At 42.8% G+C, this 26,074-nt stretch overlaps 1 protein-coding gene across 1 annotated transcript in view; it reads left to right on the plus strand.

Annotated features, from left to right (window-relative positions):
* Positions 1–942: 942 nt before the first annotated feature.
* Positions 943–26,074, plus strand: part of LOC141601795 (uncharacterized) — a 35,116-nt gene continuing 9,984 nt past the window's right edge. Inside the window, exons 1-2 of the mRNA XM_074422097.1 lie at positions 943–1,287; positions 3,360–4,450. Coding sequence (XP_074278198.1) covers positions 3,374–4,450 — 1,077 coding nt within the window. The 5' untranslated portion in view covers positions 943–1,287; positions 3,360–3,373. The remainder of the gene's footprint in view (positions 1,288–3,359; positions 4,451–26,074) is intronic.

A 26,074-nucleotide genomic window follows, 5' to 3' on the forward strand; every position in this document is an offset into this window, starting at 1 on the left:
TCATTGGGGATTTTCCGGTTGCTCCTATTTCATCCCAAGTTGATGACAAAAATACTTGGAGTAGGTGATTTCCACAAGTAGACTCCTCTTTAACCCTCTCTTTGAGCTTGTCCACCAAGTAATTCTTGTATGATGATTTGACTTTTGTGAGAAGGTCCATAATGTTATCTCTAAGTATCATGGCTCCATAGTGTTGGAGCTAGTGTCCTCCACAATAGTGCGTTAACATAATAAATCTCATTAATAGAATATCATCAGATATTTAATTATTTGATCCTCGTCAGTTGATTAACGTAAATCGATAACGGTTGGCTGACTAGAGTTTGACGTTATTGTCGTGAGACGGCGGTGATCAACTGACCCCTTTCGGTCACACCTAAAGGAACGAACCCCAATTGATAACTAATTAATTGTATGAGATACAATTCATTTAGTCCCTTGATTTATCAACTAAGAGGTTAGTCGATTAGTATTAGAGAGATTTCGAGTTGCGAACTCGAGGAGCGGCAGTTATTATTTAATTATGCGATAATTAAATAATAAGTTTTAGAAACGGGTTTTAGTTAATTAATCGTTAATTTACTAAAATTGTACTAATTGATTAATGTGATTAATATTAGTACGTAAATAATATGTGTAGTGGTACACGTATATTTACGGAGTGAATTGGACGAATTTATTATGGAAGCATTTAAACATGAAACGATGTTTAAAATGAAAATTACACGGATTTGTGCGACAAATATAAAAACCAACATGGACCCGTATATGGTCATGTGGACCGTGTAAAATAAGTGCAATGAATGATTACTTACATAATCATTTTTACCTTATTTTGTATACTACCATAATATATGTCTTATACTACATTTTGCATGTGATGTAAGATAAAAATATAAAACAAAAATTGTCCACTAAAGACTCCTTCCACCCGCCACTTCCTTTCCCCCTTACACACTCCATATATTTGTTCACTTGCTCACACTACCTCTCTTACACAATTCATTATTTTGCATGTGAACAAAACTTCCTCCATCTCTCTACAATTATTCTCTAGTATGCATTATTACTAAGAATAGTTAGTAATATTACTAGTATTATTATCAAGGGCACATATTAATAAGTTACTAGTTCTTACTTATTAATATTATTTGGGTTGTTCTTGGGTGCTACTTGGAGGAGACTTTCTAGTTGAAGGTTATACAAGGAGGATCATCCACATATATTTAGCTCAAGAACAAATTAGTAAGGAGAACTAATTTGTGCCCATTTTACCTTATAATCAATGTAAGGAAATTGTTTTTCCTTATACTTTGTTTTTATGCTTTCATATTAGCATGCATGTTACATAGATCACATAAATAACTATTTATGAGATAAATTTATTTTATTAGAGAGTCTAATATGGATCTATGATCTTTCAAGTGGTATCAGAGCATAGGCTTGTAATTTGCATGTTGATTTTAAGCATTTTTATGAATTATGAGATAATTAGTAAAAACTCAAAAATTGTGTTAGAAGAGGTTTTGGCACGAAATTTTTGGGACATGCATACCTACTGATCTCAAAAGGTTTGTGGAATTTTTTGGTGATTTGTCAAGTAATTTTGCTAATTTTAATGATTTTTGGTAGAAAACCGAGTCAAAATGTCGCATTTTAGTGAAAAATTGACTAAAATTAATTAAATGTTGATTCGGTGCATGGCCTTTTTATGGTATTTCATGCATGTTTTCTACTGATTGTATGCAAAAGGTTGAAGGTTGGTTCGAATTTTTTGCATGTTTATTGATTTTTTTGAGTAAAAAGTCGATAAAAGTCAAATTAATTAATCATAATTTCGAAATTTTTGATTCTGCCCATGATAAATTTATGTACATTTAATAATATTATTTAAATGTCAAAAGTGATTTTGCATGTGTGTTTTCACTTTGTTTTGATGATTTATTGGTTTTAGTGGTTAAAAACCGATAAATATCGATCTTTTTCTTCACAAAATTTATCCGAAATTTTTGGGCAATTTTTATGACTTTTTGGTGTTCTTGGGAGTGTTCCAGAATACTAAAATTTTTTGTTTCAATTGTTTGGGTAATTTTTCAATTATTTTGGATTTTTACTTAAATATTATGATTTTTCCGATTTAATTAGCAAATTATCACCAAACCAAACTAATAATTTGTCATAAAATTAGTGAGGACTAATTTTGAGGTTCAAAACAGTTTGGACTATTAGTTTGGACTTAAATGAGATTTAAGAGTTAATTATTGATTTTTACATGTTAAAAATCGATTAAATCCACAAAACCGAGATGGATACCAATGAATGATAGGTAGGGCGATTTTGGCATCATATTTACAGCATTTTAAGCATATTTATTTAAGTTGAATGAATGATTGTCATTTATTTAAAGTATTTATCTTTTGTACCTAGTATGGCCTAGTTATTTTTAATCGTTATTACCCGAAATGAATGGGAATATCGATTTGTTTGTAATTAAATACGATCTCGTATCGTCGGTTTGTAATTAATTAATAGTTTCGTTCATTTTATTAATTAATGTATAATAGGAATAGCTATGTAATTAATTTGTAATAGTTATTTTACCGGCGTTTCCAAAAGACGATTACAACGAGATTTTAGTCTATTTTTGGAAGGTGTTCCAAATCCCACAAGGAAGAGCCACTTAAGGAATGAAGAGGCAAGGGACCAAGGAGTTGGTTTCCGAAATGTAATAGACTAGTTGTTTATTAACTAGGAGGCCATACTAGGATTTAATCATATGCTTACATGTTTGCTTGTTTTATTTTCGCGCATGCCAAAATCGCCATTCACATGCATTTTATTTTTCGCGGTTGTCAATTCACGTCATTTACATTCACTGAATTAATTCACTTATAAGGAATTTATGACTAAATTGACAAGATCTCTCACTTAACTAAAATTGAGATTAGCCTTACCAATTAGTAACACCTATGAATCTCTTGTTCATTAGAGCCACGCTCGCCCAAGCGGGGTGTTCTCTTTTTACCTTGGGTAAGTAGGGTGGTAAGCGGTTATCACACGCCAAAATTGGTTGGACTCAACGGGATATAAGACGGTCTTGTGTTCCGGGGCTAGTAGATAAATTTGAGGAAATTTGTCGACCAAGAGTTCTAGAGGTAGAATTAGTCAACGTGACTTACCGAATTTACGCAATTATGGGATGTTTCGCCCAAGCGATGCTCATTTTTGTTTAATATTTGGGTCTTGGAATCATTTATATAATTTAGTGGGAGATCATTATATAAATGCTAAAACTTGCTAAACATGTTTTTACAAGTATTTTTAAAACAATGAATGTTAATTTTTCCTTTTTGTTGTAGCATTTTAATTCGCAATGGCAACTTCATCAACTCCATCGACTACTTCACTAGGCAAAGATTCATGGCTAAGGTCCGTAATGGACAAATGTATTTTAAAAGATGACGGTAGTAACTTTCTTGAATGGGAATCCAACATCAAAAGTGCCGCGTTGTCCGACAATGTGCTCACTTACTTGACCGATGCTCCTCCTATTGAGCCCGGTGCAAGAGCTTCATCGGCGGTGCGGACCGCCCATGATGACTATGTGAGGATGTTGAATGATATCAAGAATGTGTTGATATGGTCAATATCGCCAAACCTCAAGCTATCATGCATTTCTTTAAATGCTTACGAGATATTCACTCGTATGATCACTATGTTTTCACAAACACCTAAAGTCCGTCAATACGATGCGGCGGCACGCTTCTTTGAAGCTAAGCTTGAGAGGGGCCAAAAGGTTGGTCCCCATGTCCTTAAAATGGTCGAATATGTTGACATCCTAGAGCGTCTAGGGTGTAAGATTCCTAAAACTCTTGTGGTGGATCGTATCCTTCACTCACTCCCCACCAAGTTTGCCCACTTTAGGGTAAACTACAACATGAATGGTATGGATAAGAGTTACCATGAAATTCATGCACTCCTCACCCAAGCGGAGAGGGATATGGAGGCTAGTGGGAGTGAAAAGGGAGATGTTTTAACCATGAAGTTAAAGAACATGTCTCTTGGAGTCAAGAAAGGAAAAGGGAAAGAAAAGTCCCAATTCAAGAAATCGTCAAAGAAAATTGACAAGGGAAAGGGGAAGGCCGTTGTGAATGGCAATCCCAAGGCAAAAAGTGTCAAGCTCTCCGAGGCCGAATGTTTCCATTGTAATGGGAAGGGGCATTATAGGAGGAGTTGTCCCAAATACTTGGAGGATCTCAAGGAAGGGCGTGTGACGCCTATTGGTATGATTTCCTCTCTCTATGTGATAGACGTTAATTATGCTTGTACTTCCACTTGGGTACTTGATACCGGATGTGGCTCTCACCTTTGTAACCATTTGCGGGGTATAAGGGACGTGCAAGCACTAGCAAAAGGTGATGTGGATCTCCGCATGGGCAATGGAGCTAGAGTAGCCGCCGTTGCCGTAGGGACCTATGTGCTCACTTTAGCTAGTGGTTTAGAGTTGTATTTAAATAAGTGTTATTTTGTACCAACTTTAACTAAGAACATCATCTCCATTTCCGCGTTAGACGCAGAAGGCTTTTGTTTTATGATTAAGGACAAGTGTTGTACTTTTTCTTTAAATGATGTGGTTTATGGCAAGGCCATTTCAATTGGAGGCATTTATGTTTTAAATGATGTTAATGACGTTTATCATATGGAAACTAAAAAGCTCAAAAAGGGTGATCCAAACGAATCCTACCTTTGGCATTGTCGTTTAGGCCACATAAACGAAAGACGCATTAAGAGACTTGCTTCATCAAAAGTGCTCAAACCATTTGGTTTCGAATCTTATGGTACATGCGAGTCTTGCCTTTTAGGCAAGATGACTCGTGCACCTTTTGCGGGAAAAGGGACACGAGCAAGTGAGGTTTTGGCTCTCATACACACGGATGTGTGTGGACCATTAACCATCACCGCTAGAGGAGGTTTTCACTACTTCATTACTTTTACCGATGACTTAAGTAGATATGGGTATGTCTACTTAATGAAGAACAAAAGTGAAGCCTTTGACAAGTTCAAAGAGTTTCAAAAGGAAGTAGAGAACCAATTGGATAAAAAGATAAAGACTCTACGGTCCGACCGTGGTGGTGAGTATCTAAATATTGAATTTGATTCACACCTAAAAGATTGTGGTATAGTATCACAATGGACTCCTCCTGGCACACCGCAATTAAATGGTGTGGCCGAAAGGAGAAACCGAACTTTACTTGATATGGTTCGGTCAATGATGAGTCTAACTGAGCTTCCTAGTTCATTTTGGGGTTTTGCACTCTTGTCTGCAGTATTTTCACTAAATCGAAGCCCGACTAAAGCGGCCGATAAGACTCCATATGAGATATGGACAGGGAGAGTCCCTCATTTGTCATTCATGCGTATTTGGGGTTGCGAAGCGTACGTTAAGATCAAGTCGACAATAAGCTTGCACCCAGTGTCGACAAATGTCTTTTTGTAGGATATCCAAGGGAAACACGTGGCTATTACTTCTACAATAAACACGAGAACAAAGTGTTTGTGGCTCGTGATGCTGTCTTCCTAGAAAAGGAATTTATTTCTAGGAGACAGAGTGGGAGAAAATTTGAACTTGAAGAAGTTCGAGAGCCACAAACCGAGAATGAGGTAGAGGAGAACGTGGAGGATAGCATTCCCTCTTCCTCTGAAACGGTAATTATTCCTAGAAAGTCAAGTAGGATTTCTAATCCACCTGATCGCTACCTTGGTAACATCGAAGAGGATGGTGTTTTGTTACTTCTTGAAAGTAATGAACCCACTACCTACAAATCGGCCATGTCTAGTCCCGACTCCTCGCTTTGGCTAGAAGCCATGCGGTCCGAAATGGATTCCATGTACGAGAACCAAGTATGGGACTTGGTGGATTTACCTGAGGGAGTGCGACCTCTTCAGTGTAAATGGATATACAAAATTAAACTCGGCGTGGATAAACATGTGGATGTTTACAAAGCTAGATTGGTGGCAAAAGGTTTCACCCAAGTTCATGGTTTACACTATGACGAAACCTTCGCTCCAGTCGCTATGCTAAGGTCCATTAGGATAATCTTAGCGGTTGCCGCATTTCATGATTATGAGATTTGGCAAATGGATGTCAAAACCGCCTTTTTGAATGGGATTCTAGAAGAAGAGGTGTACATGATACAACCCGAAGGTTTTGTGGATACATCTAACCCTAAGAAGGTGTGTAAGCTCAAGAAGTCCATTTATGGTCTTAAGCAAGCATCTAGGAGTTGGAACCATCGCTTTGATCATGTCATTAAACAATACGGATTCACTAGAAGTGTGGAAGAACCGTGTTTATACATGAAGTTTAGTGGGAGTAAGGTTGTATTCCTTGTCCTATATGTGGATGACATATTGCTCATTGGGAATGACATTCCATCGCTCACTTCCGTTAAGGAGTGGCTAGGGAAACACTTCCAAATGAAGGACTTGGGAGAGGCACAACGAATCTTAGGTATCTGGATCTATAGGGATAGGTCCAAGAGGATACTAGCATTGAGTCAAGAAGCTTATATTGACAAAGTTCTTGACCGGTTCAATATGAAAGACTCCAAGAGAGGATTTCTACCTATGGGCCAAGGGATTACTTTGAGCAAGTCACAGTCTCCCTCTACCCCTAAGGAAATTGAACACATGAAGACCGTCCCTTATGCTTCCGCTGTTGGGTCTATCATGTATGCTATGATTTGCACTCGTCCCGACGTTGCGTATGCCTTGAGCATGACAAGTCGGTATCAAGCCAAGCCTGGTGAGAGTCACTGGATAGCCGTAAAGAACATCCTTAAGTACTTGAGAAGAACTAAGGATTCGTTCTTAGTGTTTGGAGGAGAAACTGAGTTGTGTGTAAGAGGTTACACGGACGCAAGTTTCCAAACTGATCGGGATGACATGAAATCCCAATCCGGCTACGTGTTTATGCTAAATGGAGGAGCTGTTTGCTGGAAGAGCTTCAAGCAAAGTGTTACTGCGGATTCTACAACAGAGGTGAGTACCTTGCGGCGTCCGAGGTGCGAAGGAAGCTGTTTGGATTAGGCAATTCATGGAGGGGCTAGGAGTAGTCCATTCCGCCAAAGATCCTATCACTCTATATTGTGATAACAGTGGAGCTATTTTTCAAGCCAAAGAGCCTAAGTCTAGTAACAAATCTAGACACATTGAAAGGAAATACCATGTAATTAGAGATTATGTGGAAAGGAAGGAAATTGACATTTGTAAGGTTGGGACAGATGACAACATTGCTGATCCTTTAACCAAGCCTTTATCAAAGGCTAAGCATGATGGTCATGTCGTCTCTATGGGATTGAGACGAGTACCAGATTTTCTTTAGATTATGGATATGTAATAATTGGATAGTGTATCTTTTATTATATATATGATAATCATATTCATTGTTTTCGTATTCATTCTTTTATGAATTTTTATTTAGTGTGACTAAATTTTAATACCTTGTTTATCTGAATATGTTGTGGAGACAATGTTGAACACTATTCAAGTGAATAAGATGAACATTGTATTTTGTCCCTAGTCACTTAATGAGGTGACGTCTCGGAGTGACTAGATTGTAAGTCGATTGATGGTTGTTCAACACCATAAGGTCATATGTGATGACTAGTCGATTACATAGGCAGAGTGTGTGACACTTTGCCGGACAGTGACCATTTAGAGAGTCCCTAAGTTCTATTATAGACGCCTGGTCGTGGCGGGGATCTCTAAGATGTTCTAATGAGTCGATTCTTTTGACTGGAGACTATTATCCGAGCGGTGTGCGCTTTCCGAGTGACTTTGGTTTTTGTCCTAGGTCGTGCCGTGAAAGGAGGCCAAAAGGGCATTTACTAGGTCATGGTGAGTCAGATTGTGCAATAGGATAGATAGGGCATACGAAATTGTCCACCCACGTTGGGTAACTATATCTCAAGGCCACTCGAGGAGTTAATGACTACAAATGCGTGGCCACGCTCGGAAGTAATCTGTGAGAGATTTTTCCGGTCGGGTAGTCACACTCCCGATCGAGAAAACCACTCGCGATGTGTTCATGTGCAAGTGCGAACTGAAAGACACCTTGCATTGAGTGGGAGATTAAAACGGACAAGAGAATTGGTAGCGCACACCTTGTGTCGGACAAGTGGGAGATTGTTGGAGCTAGTGTCCTCCACAATAGTGCGTTAACATAATAAATCTCATTAATAGAATATCATCGAGATATTTAATTATTTGATCCTCGTACGTTGATTAACGTAAATCGATAACGGTTGGCTGACTAGAGTTTGACGTTATTGTCGTGAGACGGCGGTGATCAACTGACCCCTTTCGGTCACACCTAAAGGAACGAACCCCAATTGATAACTAATTAATTGTATGAGATACAATTCATTTAGTCCCTTGATTTATCAACTAAGAGGTTAGTCGATTAGTATTAGAGAGATTTCGAGTTGCGAACTCGAGGAGCGGCGATTATTATTTAATTATGCGATAATTAAATAATAAGTTTTAGGAAACGGGTTTTAGTTAATTATCTGTTAATTTACTAAAATTGTACTAATTGATTAATGTGATTAATATTAGTACGTAAATAATATGTGTAGTGGTACACGTATATTTACGGAGTGAATTGGACGAATTTATTATGGAAGCATTTAAACATGAAACGATGTTTAAAATGAAAATTACACGGATTTGTGCGACAAATATAAAAACCAACATGGACCCGTATATGGTCATGTGGACCGTGTAAAATAAGTGCAATGAATGATTACTTACATAATCATTTTTACCTTATTTTGTATACTACCATAATATATGTCTTATACTACATTTTGCATGTGATGTAAGATAAAAATATAAAACAAAAATTGTCCACTAAAGACTCCTTCCACCCGCCACTTCCTTTCCCCCTTACACACTCCATATATTTGTTCACTTGCTCACACTACCTCTCTTACACAATTCATTATTTTGCATGTGAACAAAACTTCCTCCATCTCTCTACAATTATTCTCTAGTATGCATTATTACTAAGAATAGTTAGTAATATTACTAGTATTATTATCAAGGGCACATATTAATAAGTTACTAGTTCTTACTTATTAATATTATTTGGGTTGTTCTTGGGTGCTACTTGGAGGAGACTTTCTAGTTGAAGGTTATACAAGGAGGATCATCCACATATATTTAGCTCAAGAACAAATTAGTAAGGAGAACTAATTTGTGCCCATTTTACCTTATAATCAATGTAAGGAAATTGTTTTTCCTTATACTTTGTTTTTATGCTTTCATATTAGCATGCATGTTACATAGATCACATAAATAACTATTTATGAGATAAATTTATTTTATTAGAGAGTCTAATATGGATCTATGATCTTTCACATAGTGGGTTTGAAAAGGCTCTCATGAAGGCATTCCTCCTCCTCCTCTAAGAAAACTTCAAACTTCTCAAAGATGGGCTCCTCAAGCAAGTTGATTTCACAACTCCAATTATCATTTGAGCTAATCTTTCCCTTATCATCTTCTTCCATAGATGCGTCATCATTGATTTCTCCATATGAATCATAAATAGGGGCTTCATTTCTCCTAATAGTTCTTCCTCCACCGTCTCAATATTCACGTAGGACACACCCTCATACTCACAAAGGCTAAGAGTATTTGGCTTACTCAACCTCATATCTTCCTCATCAAATACCACACTTTCATACTCACAAGAGCTCAAGGAGATTGACTCCTCCCACTTTGCATCTTTTTCATCAAAGGTCATTACCTCAAATTCACATTCATGATCAATGCTCAAGGATTGGCGGGGAATTGTTGGTTGGGTGTTTTCTTGGGTTGCCTTCATTTGGGCAATTCGAATTGCAAACTCTTCACCAAAGGTAGCAATGCTTTGGAGAACATTGTCCCTATTTTGGCTCTCCTCTAGCACTTGTTTGAAGAAGTTTTGTTGGTCTCCCATTATTTGGAGAACCACATTTTGAATGTTAAAGTTGGGCTCATCTTCTTGTTGTGGGTGGGTGTGAAAGTGCTCATATTGTGGTTTCTGGAATTGGTTGTAAAGCGAGTCTTGGGTGGGTGGTTGTTGTGGATATTGGATGTGGGGATTTTGATAGGAAAAGTTGGAGTAGTAGTTAGGATTTTCATTGTATGAGTAGTAAGGAGGTTTGTGTTGACTTGCTCCTCAAACTCCCCATACCCATTGTAGTCATACTCAAAAGATCCACCACATACTCCATGTACCAAGTCTTGGGTCATCATCATAGCCAAGATAAAGATACAAGTACAAACATGGAAACTACAATAAAACCGTAAAAACGACCTTGAGGAACAAGTTTCTCAAGGTTAAAGCACAATTAAAATAGACAAACAAGCAAGAACTTAATTACATTACACCGTCCCCGACAACGGCGCCATTTTGATGGTCAACGCGGTCGTCACACGCCTAATCAAACACATTTATATTTCTCAACAAACAACTAGTTAGTGGTTAAGTCGAGCTCGATCCACGGGACGGTGTGCTTTGGGTTCTAAGTCTATCTATCTCAATTTATGCTAGTATCACAATTGATTTGGGTTTGTAGTTGTGTTCTAAACTAATGAAAGCAATAAAGTAAAGCAAGCAATAAATTAAGAGATGTAAACAAATGATTAAAAGCATTACGATGTCATGGTTTCATAGGGGATTCATGGTGGTGATCATACAAACATGTTTCTATAGTTGCAAGCAATTAATGTTGTAGAGGAACCGAGTTAGTTTATGTCTTACGGTTCATAGGAAGATTTGGGTCCCGGAGCCGAGTCACCTAGACTGTACAACACCTACAAGTCGACTTACTTTCCTCCTATTCACTTCTATGCATGGTCTAACAAGACTCGAGTTGGTTTATTAATGTGTCTCTTAATTGCGCATATTTAGTCCCATAGGGGAACCTATTTTGCATACTAATATAGCATTTCATGGCCATTTTATCCGTTAATTCCTTCCTATTTTGCTTTCCTAGTGCATTTTATATGTCTTATAGGAAAGGAGATAATGAGGCGGAATTCCCGTCTCCCGTGCATATTTGAAAGCTTAATGACGATCTTGGATGGACTATTATGAATAGGAGGCAAGAATGATGACCAAGGATGTAGGAATAAAGAGTATATAGAAGGATCATAGGCTTAAAAGCAAGGATGACGAGAAGGAAGCCATTACAAGAAGAAATTGCTCGGAACCAAACCAAGATTTACTTGTTTGGCTCTGAAAGTATGCTAGAGGAAACAGCGTCGAAAAATCAAGTGGTCTAGGCTTTTGAATCACTCCAATAGGAGTCCGGATGAGGAAATGACGTCCGTTTTTCAATCCGAGCTCAAATAGACAAGCTGTCCCAGGATCCGCGCGTCCCGTACTCAATCCGCGCGTCCCGTACTCTATCCGCGCGTCCTGAGCTGCTTTGCCATTTCAGAAAATACTGTCTGAGGATCCGCGCATCCCGAGCTCAGGATGTGCATCCCAGACCTAGGATCCGCGCATTTCCCTCTGGACTTGCAAAGCTCTACTTAACACTTAGCATTGTTATTTACTAATCTACCCTTAATTAACCTAATGATGTACCACTATATATACTCTATTTTCAATAACCAAAAGAGCAAGTCCTCTTAGTTTAGAAAAAGAATTCTTACATTAGATTAGGAGTAGATTAGAATAGATTAATCTCAATCATTCCACAAAATTACACATTAATCTTTCCTTACTGTAGATACCCAGTATCTGCTGAGACTCCGACAAACACCTGATGATTATCGGACTACAACATGTTTTGGAATCGCGGCGTTTGATCGACAGTTTGTGTACAACTTTACGTCGGAAAACTTAAAACGATTTCGAAAATAAAACATCTCAAAACATTTCAAAAATACCTGGAGTGTTTAATGCACGACGACGGGGTCGCAATGACACTAACTAAAGTCAAAACCGGCACCGGACAAAAAACCGACTCAAAAATTCAAATCCCGACTCCAACAACGAGTCAAACCGAGTCAACCACCAAAAATAAAACATTTCAAACCTTCTACCTTAAGTTTTCCCGGATTCATGAATGGTCAAGTACCAAACATGTGACTACAAAACCTAGGATAGAACAAATCATGATTGCGTTTGTTGTGAAAGTGACAACACAACTCGAAGAACCGCGACGTGGCTCGCGCCTCTTTGAGCAGCCCAGGTGGCCAGGTCGTTCAAAACTCACACAACCACTCATTTCCCTATAAATACCCCTCATATGCCACCCATTTGAGACTTACGCGAGTGTCCGCCCCCTCTTTTCTCCCTTAAAATTCTCGACTCGACTTCTTAAGTCACAACTCGACGCGTATTTACGACCTATTGATCGTAACACGAGCTTACACATTGTTTGGTACCGTCATCATGCATTAAACCACTTGACCGACCATTTCGACCACTACACCATCACTAAAGCTTAAAACACTCTTTTTACTTACCAAAACGGTTTTAAGCCGAGATTTTTCCGATCAAACGAGTTATTACACTTACGTCGGTCACTCGCCATAACCAAAGATGTAAGTATGAGGGTGTAAAAATCCTCTTTTATTATGTTTTCATTCGTTTCATGACTATAACATGCTAAAACATGCATAACATGAACCAAAATATGGAATAAACGAGCCAAAACTGATTTTTGGTCTGAGGCAGTAGCCCCTTAGGTCGCCAACTAGCCCGCGCCTAAATGGTATATTCAGACCAAAGATCAACCGTGTTTGTTCTCGTTATTTCCCTTAATTCATTTTTCATATTTGTAATCGGTTTTCACCATTTCAAGTATTTTCGAACCATTGTTATTTTATTTCACATGTTTTAACCATAAAGCATTTTTCACCCTTGGTTCCTCATACCATGACGGTTAAATCCGTGTTTCGGTGATAATATTTGGTTAATGACATTTAGAGGGTATTTTAAAGCCTTTTATTTCATTTCTTTCCATTTTCAAACAAACATATTAGTCACCAACACAAAGTCATCCTTGGTTCTACATACCATGCCGGATTTTAACCCGAGTACGATGACGAGTATCGACTAATAACATTCAAATGGACTTAAAACAATTAGTCCATAATCATTTTCAAAACTATTTATCTCAAGTTTGTCAAATCGAGCCCCAAAACCGAATATTATCAAAATAATGATGATTATTCGAGTCTAGTTATTCAAATCAACAAATGCGGTCTAAACGACCCCTTCAAATCAAACCGGGTTCAAATACCCATTTTCAACACGTTTTATAACGTTTTCTAAAAGGTCAGAACACGGCACATAAACCGTGGGCTAACCCGCGCCTAAACAGGCTCTCCATTTCTCATTTTAAAAACCAGAGGGAGGCCCCTTACACCGCCGGCTGGCTCGCGCCTCATATAGGCGTCTGGTACAGGGCCTGTTCCCTTCCAGCATTAGTCTAAGACGATTCCGACTCCGGTTAACCCGGATATAGGATGGATCAGATGATTATTTGATTACCCAAAACCATATTTGCAAAATGCCTTACTAAGACAAATGGATCATGTTATGCACCCTAAACCTAATACGGTAAATGGATGTTTAATTTCCGTCTTGCATGGAAATCAACCATTAATCCAACTCGACATATTATACTTGATACTTGGATTAAATAAACCGACTTAGAAAGCTCTCACATGTTAGGTTTAAATTATTGGATGCGCATTCATGCATCTAAACCGTTTTATCAACTTTTGCATTCAACCAACCAAGATCGATCAGTAGAGGCCGCTAACGCGGGCGGGATTGGGTGTCTGATTAAAGGGCTTCCCAATACGTACCTTCACCTCTTACTCAGAAACTTTTTATAGTGGCCGACCTTATCCAGGGCGTACGAGAGTCATTCTAGAGATAGGATGCTAAAGAGGGACGATTTCCTTATCTTTAGTACCTATGTCAAACGCTGCTTTGTGCTTCGATTTGACCGAGGTATAAAGTGGAATTCGAACGGGTTCCAGGCATCCCACAAATTCTTGGTGGCAACTCCGAACATCTCTAATTGTTTCGAGACCCTTACCGAGACGAAACCGACCGATCTAAAACGATCCGGTCAAAAGCATTTTTACTCCGCCGAGCGTGGCTTTCAAAAAGACCGATATACGTCCACAGATTGGCTTGGCGTGTAGGTGGCTATGTCCACAGATTGGCGACTCCGCTGGGGAGAACTAGGACACTTACGTCTTTGTGATCCCTAGATGGTGAGACTCGAACGAGGTCTTGGTTGGAATGCATTAATTGATATTACAGTCACGGTCGGGTTTCCTTGTCCGGGCCCACAACCTAACCCTTTTCGACCAATTGGCTCGTTTCGTCCGCGTGAGTTTTCTCAGCCCCGTGTTTTGAATCCCGATTGAGTCAAGCATACCGTTGACGTTACACATTTCTGTTTCGTCAAAGAGCTTTCATCACCTTCGAGCACGAGGCTAGGGCACCCTCCTTACACATTTTGTTTGGATTGGTATCCCTCTCGCAAATCGGGGTTTGATTGCTTTGTGTGTAACCCACCCTTTTAAGCCAAAACCCGTGTCAGCATAATGCATAATATAATGAAACTGTGAGTGCTTATGTGCTATCTGATCATAAGTCCTTCTGTGTCATTTTCAAACTTTCAAAAACACCCTTTTCGCGCCGTTATAATGGCCATTTCAAACCTCGGTCTTTCGCCGACCGTTGCACGCCTTTCTAGGCCGTCGTAATGACGATTTTCAAACCCGGTTTTGTATAACCATTTCAACACGCCTTTCTAGGCCGTCATAATGATGATTTTCAAACTCGGTTTTGTATAACCATTTCAAATAACCTTTTTACGCCGTTATAATCTCCGCGTCTAGACACGGATTTTAACCCGTTTCGCGTCGACAATGGCTCTTTCAAAGCCCGAGAAAAGCACACGCCCTTTTCTCAAGACACTTTCGGGATCCCGAGGACCATGCACCGTCCCCGAGACCTCCTCAACCCATTCAAACTCGATTATCAAAACATACAATTTTGAATTTCAAAAACCGACTTGGGAAACAATGCACTGTTTTCCCGAGCCGACTCAATCTCAAACCATCTTTTGCAAATAAACATAAGACAACCCTTTCAACTGATCGACTTGCGTAGATCTCTATCTTCGGAAGCCGCCCATTAAAGCGACAAACGAATCTTTTTGAAAATTTCTATTTTCGAAAACTTCCGTCCACCATTCCAATTCCGCCTCGTGTCTATCGAGTCAAAGAAAACGTACTTATGGGTCTTTACTAATGAGTCGTCTCACCACGAGACCCGTCCAATGGCGTCACGCCGTCATGTTGGACTCGTGTTAAAGGTTCGGTCAAACACCCTCACGTCATAAATTGGGTCAGCACCGAGGGACCACACACGGTCACCCCGTCTTGTTGTGTCTGATCTCCATCTCGTCCTTTTTGTTGTCTACGTTCAGTCTTGGAACCGTGTCGGATTGAGTTGTAATGTGCGCCATTTTTCTGCCTCAGAGCCATGGCCCCGTCTTCAGCTTCGTCCAACAACAACAATGATAACAACAGATATGTCACAACTGATCAGCTAGCCAGCCTGCTTACCGCTCTTAAGGTCACCCTGGATCGCGTCGAGACCCGTATCGACGCCCTGGAGAACAAGGAAACTGGGGAACATAATACCCCACTTCTGACTGAAACTGAGAAGAGGCTGAAGCTCTTGGAAGAACAGCTCCTAGCTCGGGGTAACAATATCCATATTGAGAACAACCGAAGGTTCGAACCCGTTGGGGACCAGTTACCTGACAACTTCACCCTGACTGATGTGCCTAAGTTCAAGGGAGTGGAGGACCCACTCAACCATATCCGTGCTTTCAAAGACTACATGGCCATTAAGAGGGTCAAGCAGGAGCTTTTTACCCGGATCTTCCCATCCTCTTTAGAGCCGATTCCTCGCCAATGGTACTACTCCTTGGATCCAAAAAACCTTACTACTTGGGATGAGATCGCAGTTGAGTTTGCCAAACAATATGCCGACAATGTCGAGATCCAGGCCAACACCCGTACTCTCGAATTATTAATCCAAAACGATAAGGAGGGGTTCACTGAGTTCCTAATCCGTTGGAGGAGGGTGAGTACTCAATTGGTCAGTAAGCCGAGTGAATCAACTCTGCTGCAAAAGTTTGTCAACAATCTCCGCCCGGTTTATGCCAACCTACTGAGGTATCAGAATATCAAAACTTTTCAAGATCTGCAGATTCTGGGGACGCGTATTGAGGACGACCTCCGAAAGGGTGTCTTGGCCAAGACCACTGGCAGAGGTTACCAGGGATCCACCTCAACCGGCGCCCTTACGGTCAGACAAACAAGATTGATGAGGTTAACCCCGTCGAACCATCTGCTAAGAAAACTGAGCGCCCCCAAAGATTGTTCACCAACATAGGGTCGACTTATGCAAGTGCCCTGAAAAGGCTCATAGACCAAGGGAAGCTACAACCGATCGGACCCTCCCCGGATCCGACCGACGCCAAGAAGTCCCGATTCTGGAACCCCAATGCCTACTGTCAGTATCATCAAGGGAAAGGGCATGATACCGAAAATTGCTTCAAACTCAAGCACCTCATTCAAGACATGATTGAGAAAGGTGATTTGCCACTACCCCCACCAACTAAACCGAACAACAAGACGAATCCTTTGGGAATCCACGCCATTTCTGATGATGAGGCGACCCTACACCCCTCTCACCTCATTCTGCCAATTGACGACGAGGTGAATGCTTTGGAAATGGATCCTTCAGACGGAGTGTTTGTGTTTAGTGCTGCCACTATGCTCACTATGTTTCAGCAAGTTAAAGAGGCCATAGCCAGCCTCTCTGAAAGAATCACCCGACTCGATGACGCCTACCGTCGACTCATCTTCAATCCTCCAACACCGCGCCCAAGGGAGAATTCCCCAAGCATTCAAAACTACCCACCCCAGGATGGATTGCTCCCGCAACCATTCTGGCATAGACCTCAAGAAAATCACCCTCAAAATAACTACCCTCAAAATAACTACCCCCAAAATAACTACCCCCATAAAAATCGCCCTCACAAAAATATTCTCCACAAGAACTACCCACCGAGGAATACCCCTCCAAGGTTGAGGATGTCTATATCCTCCCAGGGAAGGAGAAGCGGGCGAAAGAAATCGGACATCTCACCCGGTCCGGACGTCCCTATCAAAATCCGAACAACCCAACGGTCGTTCCAACAACGAATGACCAAATCGTCCCAGAGGTGGACACTCAACCAAAGGCCCCCGAGAACTCAATCTTGAACCAGCTCCAGAAAGCAAAAGCCGAAATATCAATTTGGCAACTGATCGCAACGTCTTTTGAGCATCGACAGGCCTTGCTGCAGACCTTGGGAAAATTAACCGTGCCCTCCACCTCTTCCCCAGAAGAAATAGTGGCGCACATGACGAGAGACGCCCCTGATCTAAACAACCCGGTCGTCTTCTCCGACGAGGACATCCCTCCGTTCAGAGCCAATCATAACCTGGCCATGTACATCACCGTACAATGCCTCCAGAAAAATATACCCATGGTCCTCGTGGACGACGGTTCCGCCGTGAATGTCATTCCTCTCAAAACTGCCCACAGGCTGGGTATCAAGGAATCTGATTTGATCCCAACGAATCAAGGAGTACGCGCCTACGACGACACTCATCGCAAGGTCACTGGGCTAGTCAGTTTGACCGTCGCAACCAGACCACTAGAAAGACAAACCGGTTTTCAAGTAGTCGACATCGACGCGTCCTTCAACATGCTCCTGGGGCGTCCCTGGATTCACGCCGTCAAGGCGGTCACTTCAACTCCCCACTAGAAGATCAGGGTCCCCTTCAACGGGAAAACAATCACGATTCCCGCTTCCTCAATCAAAGCAGTTATGAGAAGGGGGATAGCCTCCCAAGCCATTGAGGAGGACAACAATGAAATGTGGGGTTTCCAAGCCGTAAACGCCATAACTGATGAATTGACGCCCTCTGATTGTGACCCGTTCACCAACCTCACGGTCAACCATATCATGATGCGTCAGGGTTACTTCCCGAGTTTGCCGCTCAATACACTAAAGGACCCATTGCCTCCCTTGAAGCAGGCTAAGGTCCCCAACATTCCCTTCGGGCTGGGATACGAACCTAATGACGAAGAAATCCAGGAGATGAACCTCCTAGTCCGAAAACGCAAGAAGTACGGGGTTATCCTCTGTCCCTACCACCTGACTCTCAACGGATACTTTGTCCCCGAGGGCGAGTCCGAGCACTACCATGGCTTTCCGGAACCAATCTTTGACTCTGTGGCGAAGGCTAGGTACCCGGGAGTGGAAGTCTTCTAGGATTGCTACTTTATCCCCGACAACATCGAAGCTGCATCAACTGAGTCCAAGCCGTCACCATGCCTTGACGGACAAGCTGTCACACTCCTCTTTGGGGAAGATAACGTCAAACACCTCGACTATGAGGACATCGTCAACATTGCCCTGAAAGACAATCAATTTGATCCAACCGCCTTGATCTCCGATACTGACCCGGAGAAAGCGACCCAGGGCTGGAGGAAAACCATCAAGGGGACCGATCGCCAGGGCCGCATTCTCAATATAACAACTGGAGAAGGCCCTATGTTCAAGGAGGGAAGTGAAGAAGGATCTGAGGCTGAGTCTGAGTCAGAGTCAGAGTCTGTCATAGCTCCTAACGATCCTGATGTCCCAGTCAAGGTCCCCTTCCCACTGTTTTATCACAAAGTCGTGGCTGATTCAAAGGCTGAGTCTACTAAGGTCACCCCCACTCCCATGAAAGGTGACAACCTGGAGCATGTTCCAGGGGCCACTTCCTCTGTTGTGTCGCCTCTGACTGATCACGAGATGTCTGTCCTTTCCGAGCTTTTCGCTCGTGTCAACTTAATGAACGCTAAGTTTACTTATGACTCGTCTCAATTTAACTGCAATGCAATTCTGAATGACTATGAGGAACTTGACTTGAGTGACTACCCACCTCACTTAGCCAAAGAACTTGACAAACGGGAAACCAGAACCCCCATCATTGAGGAAACCGAGCCTATTAAAGTAGGAACCGATAACACACCTCAAGAACTTTGGATAGGGACAACCCTGGACCCCTCGGAAAGACAACAGTTCATTGTCCTCCTCCACGAATACAAGGACGTGTTCGCCTGGTCTTACAGAGACATGCCTGGGATTGACAGGGAAATTGCAGAGCACCGGATACCCATTAAACCTAGGGCTAAACCTGTGAAGCAGAAGCTACGCCGGATGCGTCCTGAGTGGGCCCTAAAAATCAAGGAAGTAGTGGACAAACAGTTCAAGGCTGGGTTCATCAAAGTGTCTAAATACTCGGAGTGGGTGGCCAACATTGTGCCCGTACCAAAGAAAGACGGAAGAATTCGGGTTTGCGTCGACTTCAGGGATCTGAACAAGGCGAATCCAAAGGACGACTTCCCCTTGCCATGGATTGACATTCTGGTGGACAACACTGCCGAGCATGCTCTCCTATCCTTCATGGACGGGTATGCCGGGTACAACCAGATTAAAATGGCTGAGGAAGACATGCACAAGACTGCGTTCACTACACAGTGGGGTACATATTGCTACACAGTCATGCCTTTCGGCCTCATCAACGCCGGAGCAACCTATCAGAGAACCGCTACCACTCTCCTACATGATATGATGCACAAGGAGGTAGAGGTGTATGTCGATGACATGATTGTCAAATCAAAAGAACGGGACAGTCACATCAGCGCCCTCCGGAAATTCTTCGCTCGTCTGTGGAAATATAACATGAGACTAAATCCTCAGAAGTGTGCATTCGGGGTCACCTCCGGAAAAGTCTTGGGACATGTCGTCAGCAAGAGAGGCATTTAGATTGATCCAACCAAAATCAAAGCCCTTCAACAAATGCCTCGGCTTAGGAACGAGAAGGAGATTCGGGGATTTCTCGGTCAGGTCCAATACATCAGCCGGTTCATTGCCAAGCTCACTATGATTTGTGAACAAATATTCAAAAAGCTTCGAGCCTCCGATCACACCGATTGGGACGACGACTGTCAGAAAGCCTTCGACAGGATAAAGGAAATCCTATCCAAACCTCCTGTCCTCATGCCACCTCAACCGGGGATTCCTCTATCCCTATACCTGACTGTTACCAACACAACCATGGGAGCAATGCTAGCACAAACAGTTGGTAGCGAAGAGTGGGCCACCTATTACATCAGCAAAAAGTTCATTGAGTACGAGACGAGGTATACCCAACTGGAAAAGACATGCCTTGCCCTAGTATGGTCAACAAAGAAGCTGCGGCATTACATGCTCAGCTACACAGTCCACATCTACTCCAAGATGGACCCGGTTAAATACATCTTCGAGAAACTCGTACTAAATGGAAGGCTGTCTAGATGGACACTGATGCTATCTGAGTTTGATCTCAAGTTCGTACCCCTCAAGGTTATCAAGGGAAGAGCAGTCGCTGATTTCCTGGCAGAGAATCCCGTCAACGAGGACCCAACGACCGACACATGGTCACTTTCTGACGAAGACATCCTTTATGCCGACTCCGACGCATGGGACCTATACTTTGATGGTGCATCTAATCTGAGAGGCTTCGGGGTAGGAATCCTTCTAATATCACCAGAGGGAGAACATGTTCCGATCTCGGTCAAGCTAGACTTCGCCGTCACCAACAATGCCGCTGAATATGAAGCATGTCTCAACAGCCTACAAGCAGCCATCATACTTGGCATCAAGAGATTGAGGGTCCACGGCGATTCCTCGCTCATCATCAATCAGGTGTCCGGATCATGGAAAATCCGATCTAACAACTTAGCTCCTTACCGAGCAAGGATCAATCAAAAGGCCAAGTTCTTCGACCAAGTCGACTACTTCTACTTGCCACGAGAGGAAAATCAATTTGCTGATGCCCTGGCAAAACTTGCCGCGCTCGTCAACATACCCGACGACATGACGTCAATGCCCCTATGTGTCGAAAGACGGAGCGGGCCAGCTCACATTTGTGCCATTATCGATGACAAGGAAAGCCATGATGAACCTTAGTACCAAGCCATCCTCAATTACAAAACCAAAAACGAATTTCCTCCCAACTCTGATTAAAGAGGACAAAGAGCCATCCGTTTACTTGCAACACAATTCATGATAAACCAAAATCAACTCTACAAAAGAACACCCCAAGGAATTCTCCTCCTTTGCATTGACCATCACAAAGCTAAAAAAGTCATGGGAGAGGTTCACGACGGAGAATGTGGCCCTCACATGAGTGCAATGATGCTTACACAGAAAATCATGCGGCTAGGTTACTACTGGACCACCATGGAAGCCGATTGCCGTAACTACTTCAAACATTGCCACAATTGCCAAATCTTCGCTAACATATAACACATACCACCATCCCTTTTGTACACCATGACGTCACCCTGGCCTTTCTCAACCTGGGGCATCGACATCATCGGGAAATTCAACCCGATAGGCACCAAGGGGCATTGCTTCGTCCTCGTCGCCATCGACTACTTTACCAAATGGGTAGAAGTACAGTCATATGCAGTCTTGACCGCCAAACAACTGGCTAAGGTCATTCAAAACAACATCATCTGCCGATATGGGGTACCCCATGAAATCATCAGCGATTAAGGCTCTCAATTCCGGGCGGAAATTCAAGCTTTGCTAGACAAATACAAGATCAAACGACATCGATCATCCCCCTACCGTCCCCAAACTAACGGAGCGGTGGAGGCAGCGAACAAAACTCTTGTCACCATTATCAAGAAAATGCAAGACAACTACCGCGATTGGCCGAGCAAACTCCCATTCGCACTCTGGGGATACCGAACCTCCATTCGAACACCGACAGGCGCCACACCCTTCTACCTAGTATACGGTATGGAGGCGGTTCAACCGGTGGAGTTAGAGTTCCCATCTCTACGCATCCTACTGGAGAGTCAAGCCCCTGAGGCGGAATGGACCCGTCAAAGGTACGGACAACTCACTCTTCTAGACGAACGGCGACTCAACGCCTTGCACAACGTCCAGTTATACCAACGACGTATACAACATGCATTCAACAAGAAGGTTAAACCCATAAACATCCAGGAGGGCGACTTGGTCCTCAAATCAGTTCGAGCACCATTACCCGTCGATCCGAGGGGAAAATTCAAACCCAACTGGACTGGGCCATACCTGGTCAAGAAAATACTTTCGGGGGGCGCAGTGAGACTGAGCGACCTAGATGGGGAGGACTTTACAAACCCGACCAACCTAGACCAACTCAAGAAATACTACCCTTGAACCCTAGCAACCAACGACCTAGCCTAGTTTTACAACTAGCAACGACCTCAACCCTTTTCAAGTCAAGTTCCTCAACATGTTCTGATTTGAAATTGCATGATTTATCGAGTCTAAGCTGCGGCACCTTGCCCGTTTAGAATGTCCTTTGATCTGTCAAAGGTAACGTCCATTTGCACTAAAACAACAAACCCCCTGAACTACGAGCATGGTTTGATTTCACCTCTTCAGGTGGATACGTAGGTAGTCCCTTTTATGATTGAGGGATACAACCACAAAACCCAATTCAAATTCACAAAACATTTTGAACTATGATCATGGTTTGATTTCACCTCTTCGGGTGAATACGTAGGCAGTCCTTTCTTTCACAAGAAGGATACAACCATTCCCACAATAAAAAACAACCATCCCCATAATCAAAAAACATCCCCATCAAAAAAAAGAAAGGGAACAACATTCCCTATTCTCCACAAAATACAAAATAAGCCTTTCTCCCTTCCTCACAAAATACCGCTTTCCCAAGTGCAAACGTCTAGGACGATTCGAATCGAATCGCCTTCACCAAATGGATGGAAGAAACAAGCATTCATAATTTTCGACACGGACAATCCTCTTATTTAATTAATAATGGGAGGGATTACAATTTCAACAACAAATAAAGCTCGACGAGTCTAGAACTTATCGAAGCTAAGGTGTCAACTAACACACCTCACATAGTAAAACTAGCACAAAACACAAAACAACTAGCTAGTACAACATAATAAAAACGCACAACAATAATACAACATAATAATAAAGTGGGTAATGGAGGTCTTCACTCTTCCATTTTACCCTTGCCTTTTCCTTCGGGGTACATCTTCCCCTTACTCTTCTTTTTGGCCCGCCTAGCATGGATTTCCTCCTCGGAGCGGATCCTCAACGGATCTAAGACGGCGATGGCCTCCGATCTAGCACAAGATCCCATATTCGACCCAATACGAGCCAATGCACGACCCACCATATTCTTGGGGCCGGAACTCCTCCTCTTCGGTGGTCTCATCACATCGGGAGTAACACCATCAACATACTCCTCAAAGAAGGCGCGGTTGGCCTTGCCAACCTCTCGGTACTTCAAGTCAACAACCTCATCCTTACGAAATTTGGATCTCTCTTCCAAGGACGGAGCTTGTGACCATTTGACGTAAGCGGGAGTCACCCTTGTCGTGGCAACGGGGTTTGGTACCTCCCAAAGCGGCCGAGTGGCCCACCCCCTTTCGAAGAACTCCACAAGCTCGGAGTTCCGGAAAACATTCTCTTGGACAAGAGTATCTTGAGCGGGCAACTTTTTTTGACGCCCCATTTGCCTCATGAGCCTTTCGGGATAAATGAAGGAAACAACCTTCAAACCCACCACCATCAAAGAACGAGGACTAGCAACCGAAGCGGGCAACCCCGTGAAGGACCTCAAGTGCCACAACGGAACCACCCAACGGATATGAGGACCACCCTCCTCCGCCAATCTTGCGGCACAATAGGCCTCGGTGGAAGCAAAACTATCCGGATACAACTTCTTCCTCATAGTAAGGTGACGGAAGGAGTAAGAAGAAGGATTAACCGGTGGCTCCACATACCTTAGCCTCTCCAATAGCCACACTTGGAGGATCCTCGTGGATCCGAAAGAGGGAGCTTCCCCACAAGAGCCTTCCTTGTCCAAAGCTTGGATAATCTCCCCAAGCACCAACCATGAAGGATCTCTACCATGCTCCATTTGCTCAATCACATGGATAAGGGTCATGCTACCATGGCATCTTGGCCCCTCCTTCTTCAAGACATCAACAAAGAGGTACACATGGACAAGGCAAAATGCAAGAGCCCTTCTCCTAGCCACCTCCGAGACATAAACATCTAATCGGTTTGAAAAGATGTTGATAAGAGCCAACATATCCACACCATGTGGAGCAAGAAGAAAGTTGATTTGGCTTGTTGATAAGCCCAACATGGAACGAAATTTCTCCTTGTAGCACAATCGAGTCGGAGGAAGCACCGGAGCACAACCCGGCCACCCACCAATGGCTCCAACTTCTTCGGCAAGAGGACAAAGCTCACCTATCCGGAAAATGAAAACATGGTGTTTCGAATCCAAAAACCGAGAACATGCTTCAAGAAACGAAGGTTGCACCTTGACTTGACGAAGCACCAATAATTGACCAACTCCCATGCAAGCGAGTTGATACTTTTCGGGAGGCGACAAATCTCGGCACCATTGTCGCAATGCGTTCTCAAAAGCATCCATGAAATATTTTTGTGGAAGAAGAAGAGGTTTTGTAGAGATGATTTTGTGTTTCGGATGATGAAAAAATGAAGCGCAAACGTCCCTATTTATACAAAATGATCAGCGTATTTTTCAGAAAAAGAGGAGAGCCGGCTTCCATCGCCAGGCTGCTCGCGCCTCTTTGAGGCTTCTCCAGGATTCCTGCTGTTGACTTGTCTCTTTCAACATGTGTTTTCTCCTGACACCTCAAACCTCCCGCCAGGAAGCTCGCGCCTCTTCCGGATAATCCGGGACATTTTGTGTTTCCTCACACTCACATTTCCTCTTCGACGCAATTTAATTGACGACACGAGTTAATTGCTCAAATTTTCGAATCAACCCCTTTTGAATTCCGAACGTGACGATTTGTCACGGAATTTTCAAAATTTCAATTTTAACTTCAAGTCATCTTGGTTAATTTTTGGTTTTCAATCAAAATCTTCTACGTGTTTACGTTTATGCGTATGTGCTATCTGTTTACGTTTATGCGTATGTGCTATCTGTTGCCTGTTTACGTTCATGCGTATGTGCAGGAACTGGTGCAAACAGCCGACAACGCTCCTCCGAAACACAACACAAAAAAGCCAAAAATCACAAAATGAACCACAATCCAAAAACACATATATACAAACCGCCTCACGCAAAATGTAAATATGTAAAGACAAGAGTCCAAGACACGGACAAACTACAACAACTACTCAACGTCTCCCGTCGGGCCAGTCCTGGTCTCACTAGGAGTCGCCGCCAACGCAGACACCACCACCTGCTCAGGCTCCCTCTCCGGAGAACTCTCCAGCATCTCCTCCTCCATCACGACGCGAACCTCCTCCGCCGCAGCCAACTGAGCCCTGAGGGAGGCAATCTCCGCGTCTCGACTCCGCAGTTCGTCCTCACGACGCCTCAAGTCCTGGTCCCGATGGATGATCCCCAGCTCCTGGCCCGCGATCATCGACCTGGCTGCCTCCAACTCAGCACGGACCCGAGCAAGCTCCGCCGGATCCACAGTGCCCTACAAAACACAATAACAGATCCTCAAGATCAAAAAACTTGAAATACAACACCAAACACACAAAAATAGCACACAAAACGTACCTGAGAAAGCCGAGCCTCCCTCATAGCCAGGTCACCAGCAAGCGCCCTCCAGCGGTTAGCCATTCGCCACAAGTTCTGGTGACTAACAGTCATCACCTGCAAAACAAAAATGTCCTTCAATACAATGTAAGGCAAAGTATAATCGGAGAAAGTGTTCAAGTCAGGAACTCATCCTCAGAACAATCAACCTCCACTCCATGCCGGCATCAGTCACCTCGGCCGCCGCGGGATCCGATAAGCGCAACTGAAGCTCCTCGCCACCCGGCCCCTGAAAAGTGGTCTCCGTCGGGAA

This window comes from Silene latifolia, chromosome 9 (assembly GCF_048544455.1).
Source record: "Silene latifolia isolate original U9 population chromosome 9, ASM4854445v1, whole genome shotgun sequence".
Taxonomy (NCBI): domain Eukaryota; kingdom Viridiplantae; phylum Streptophyta; class Magnoliopsida; order Caryophyllales; family Caryophyllaceae; genus Silene; species Silene latifolia.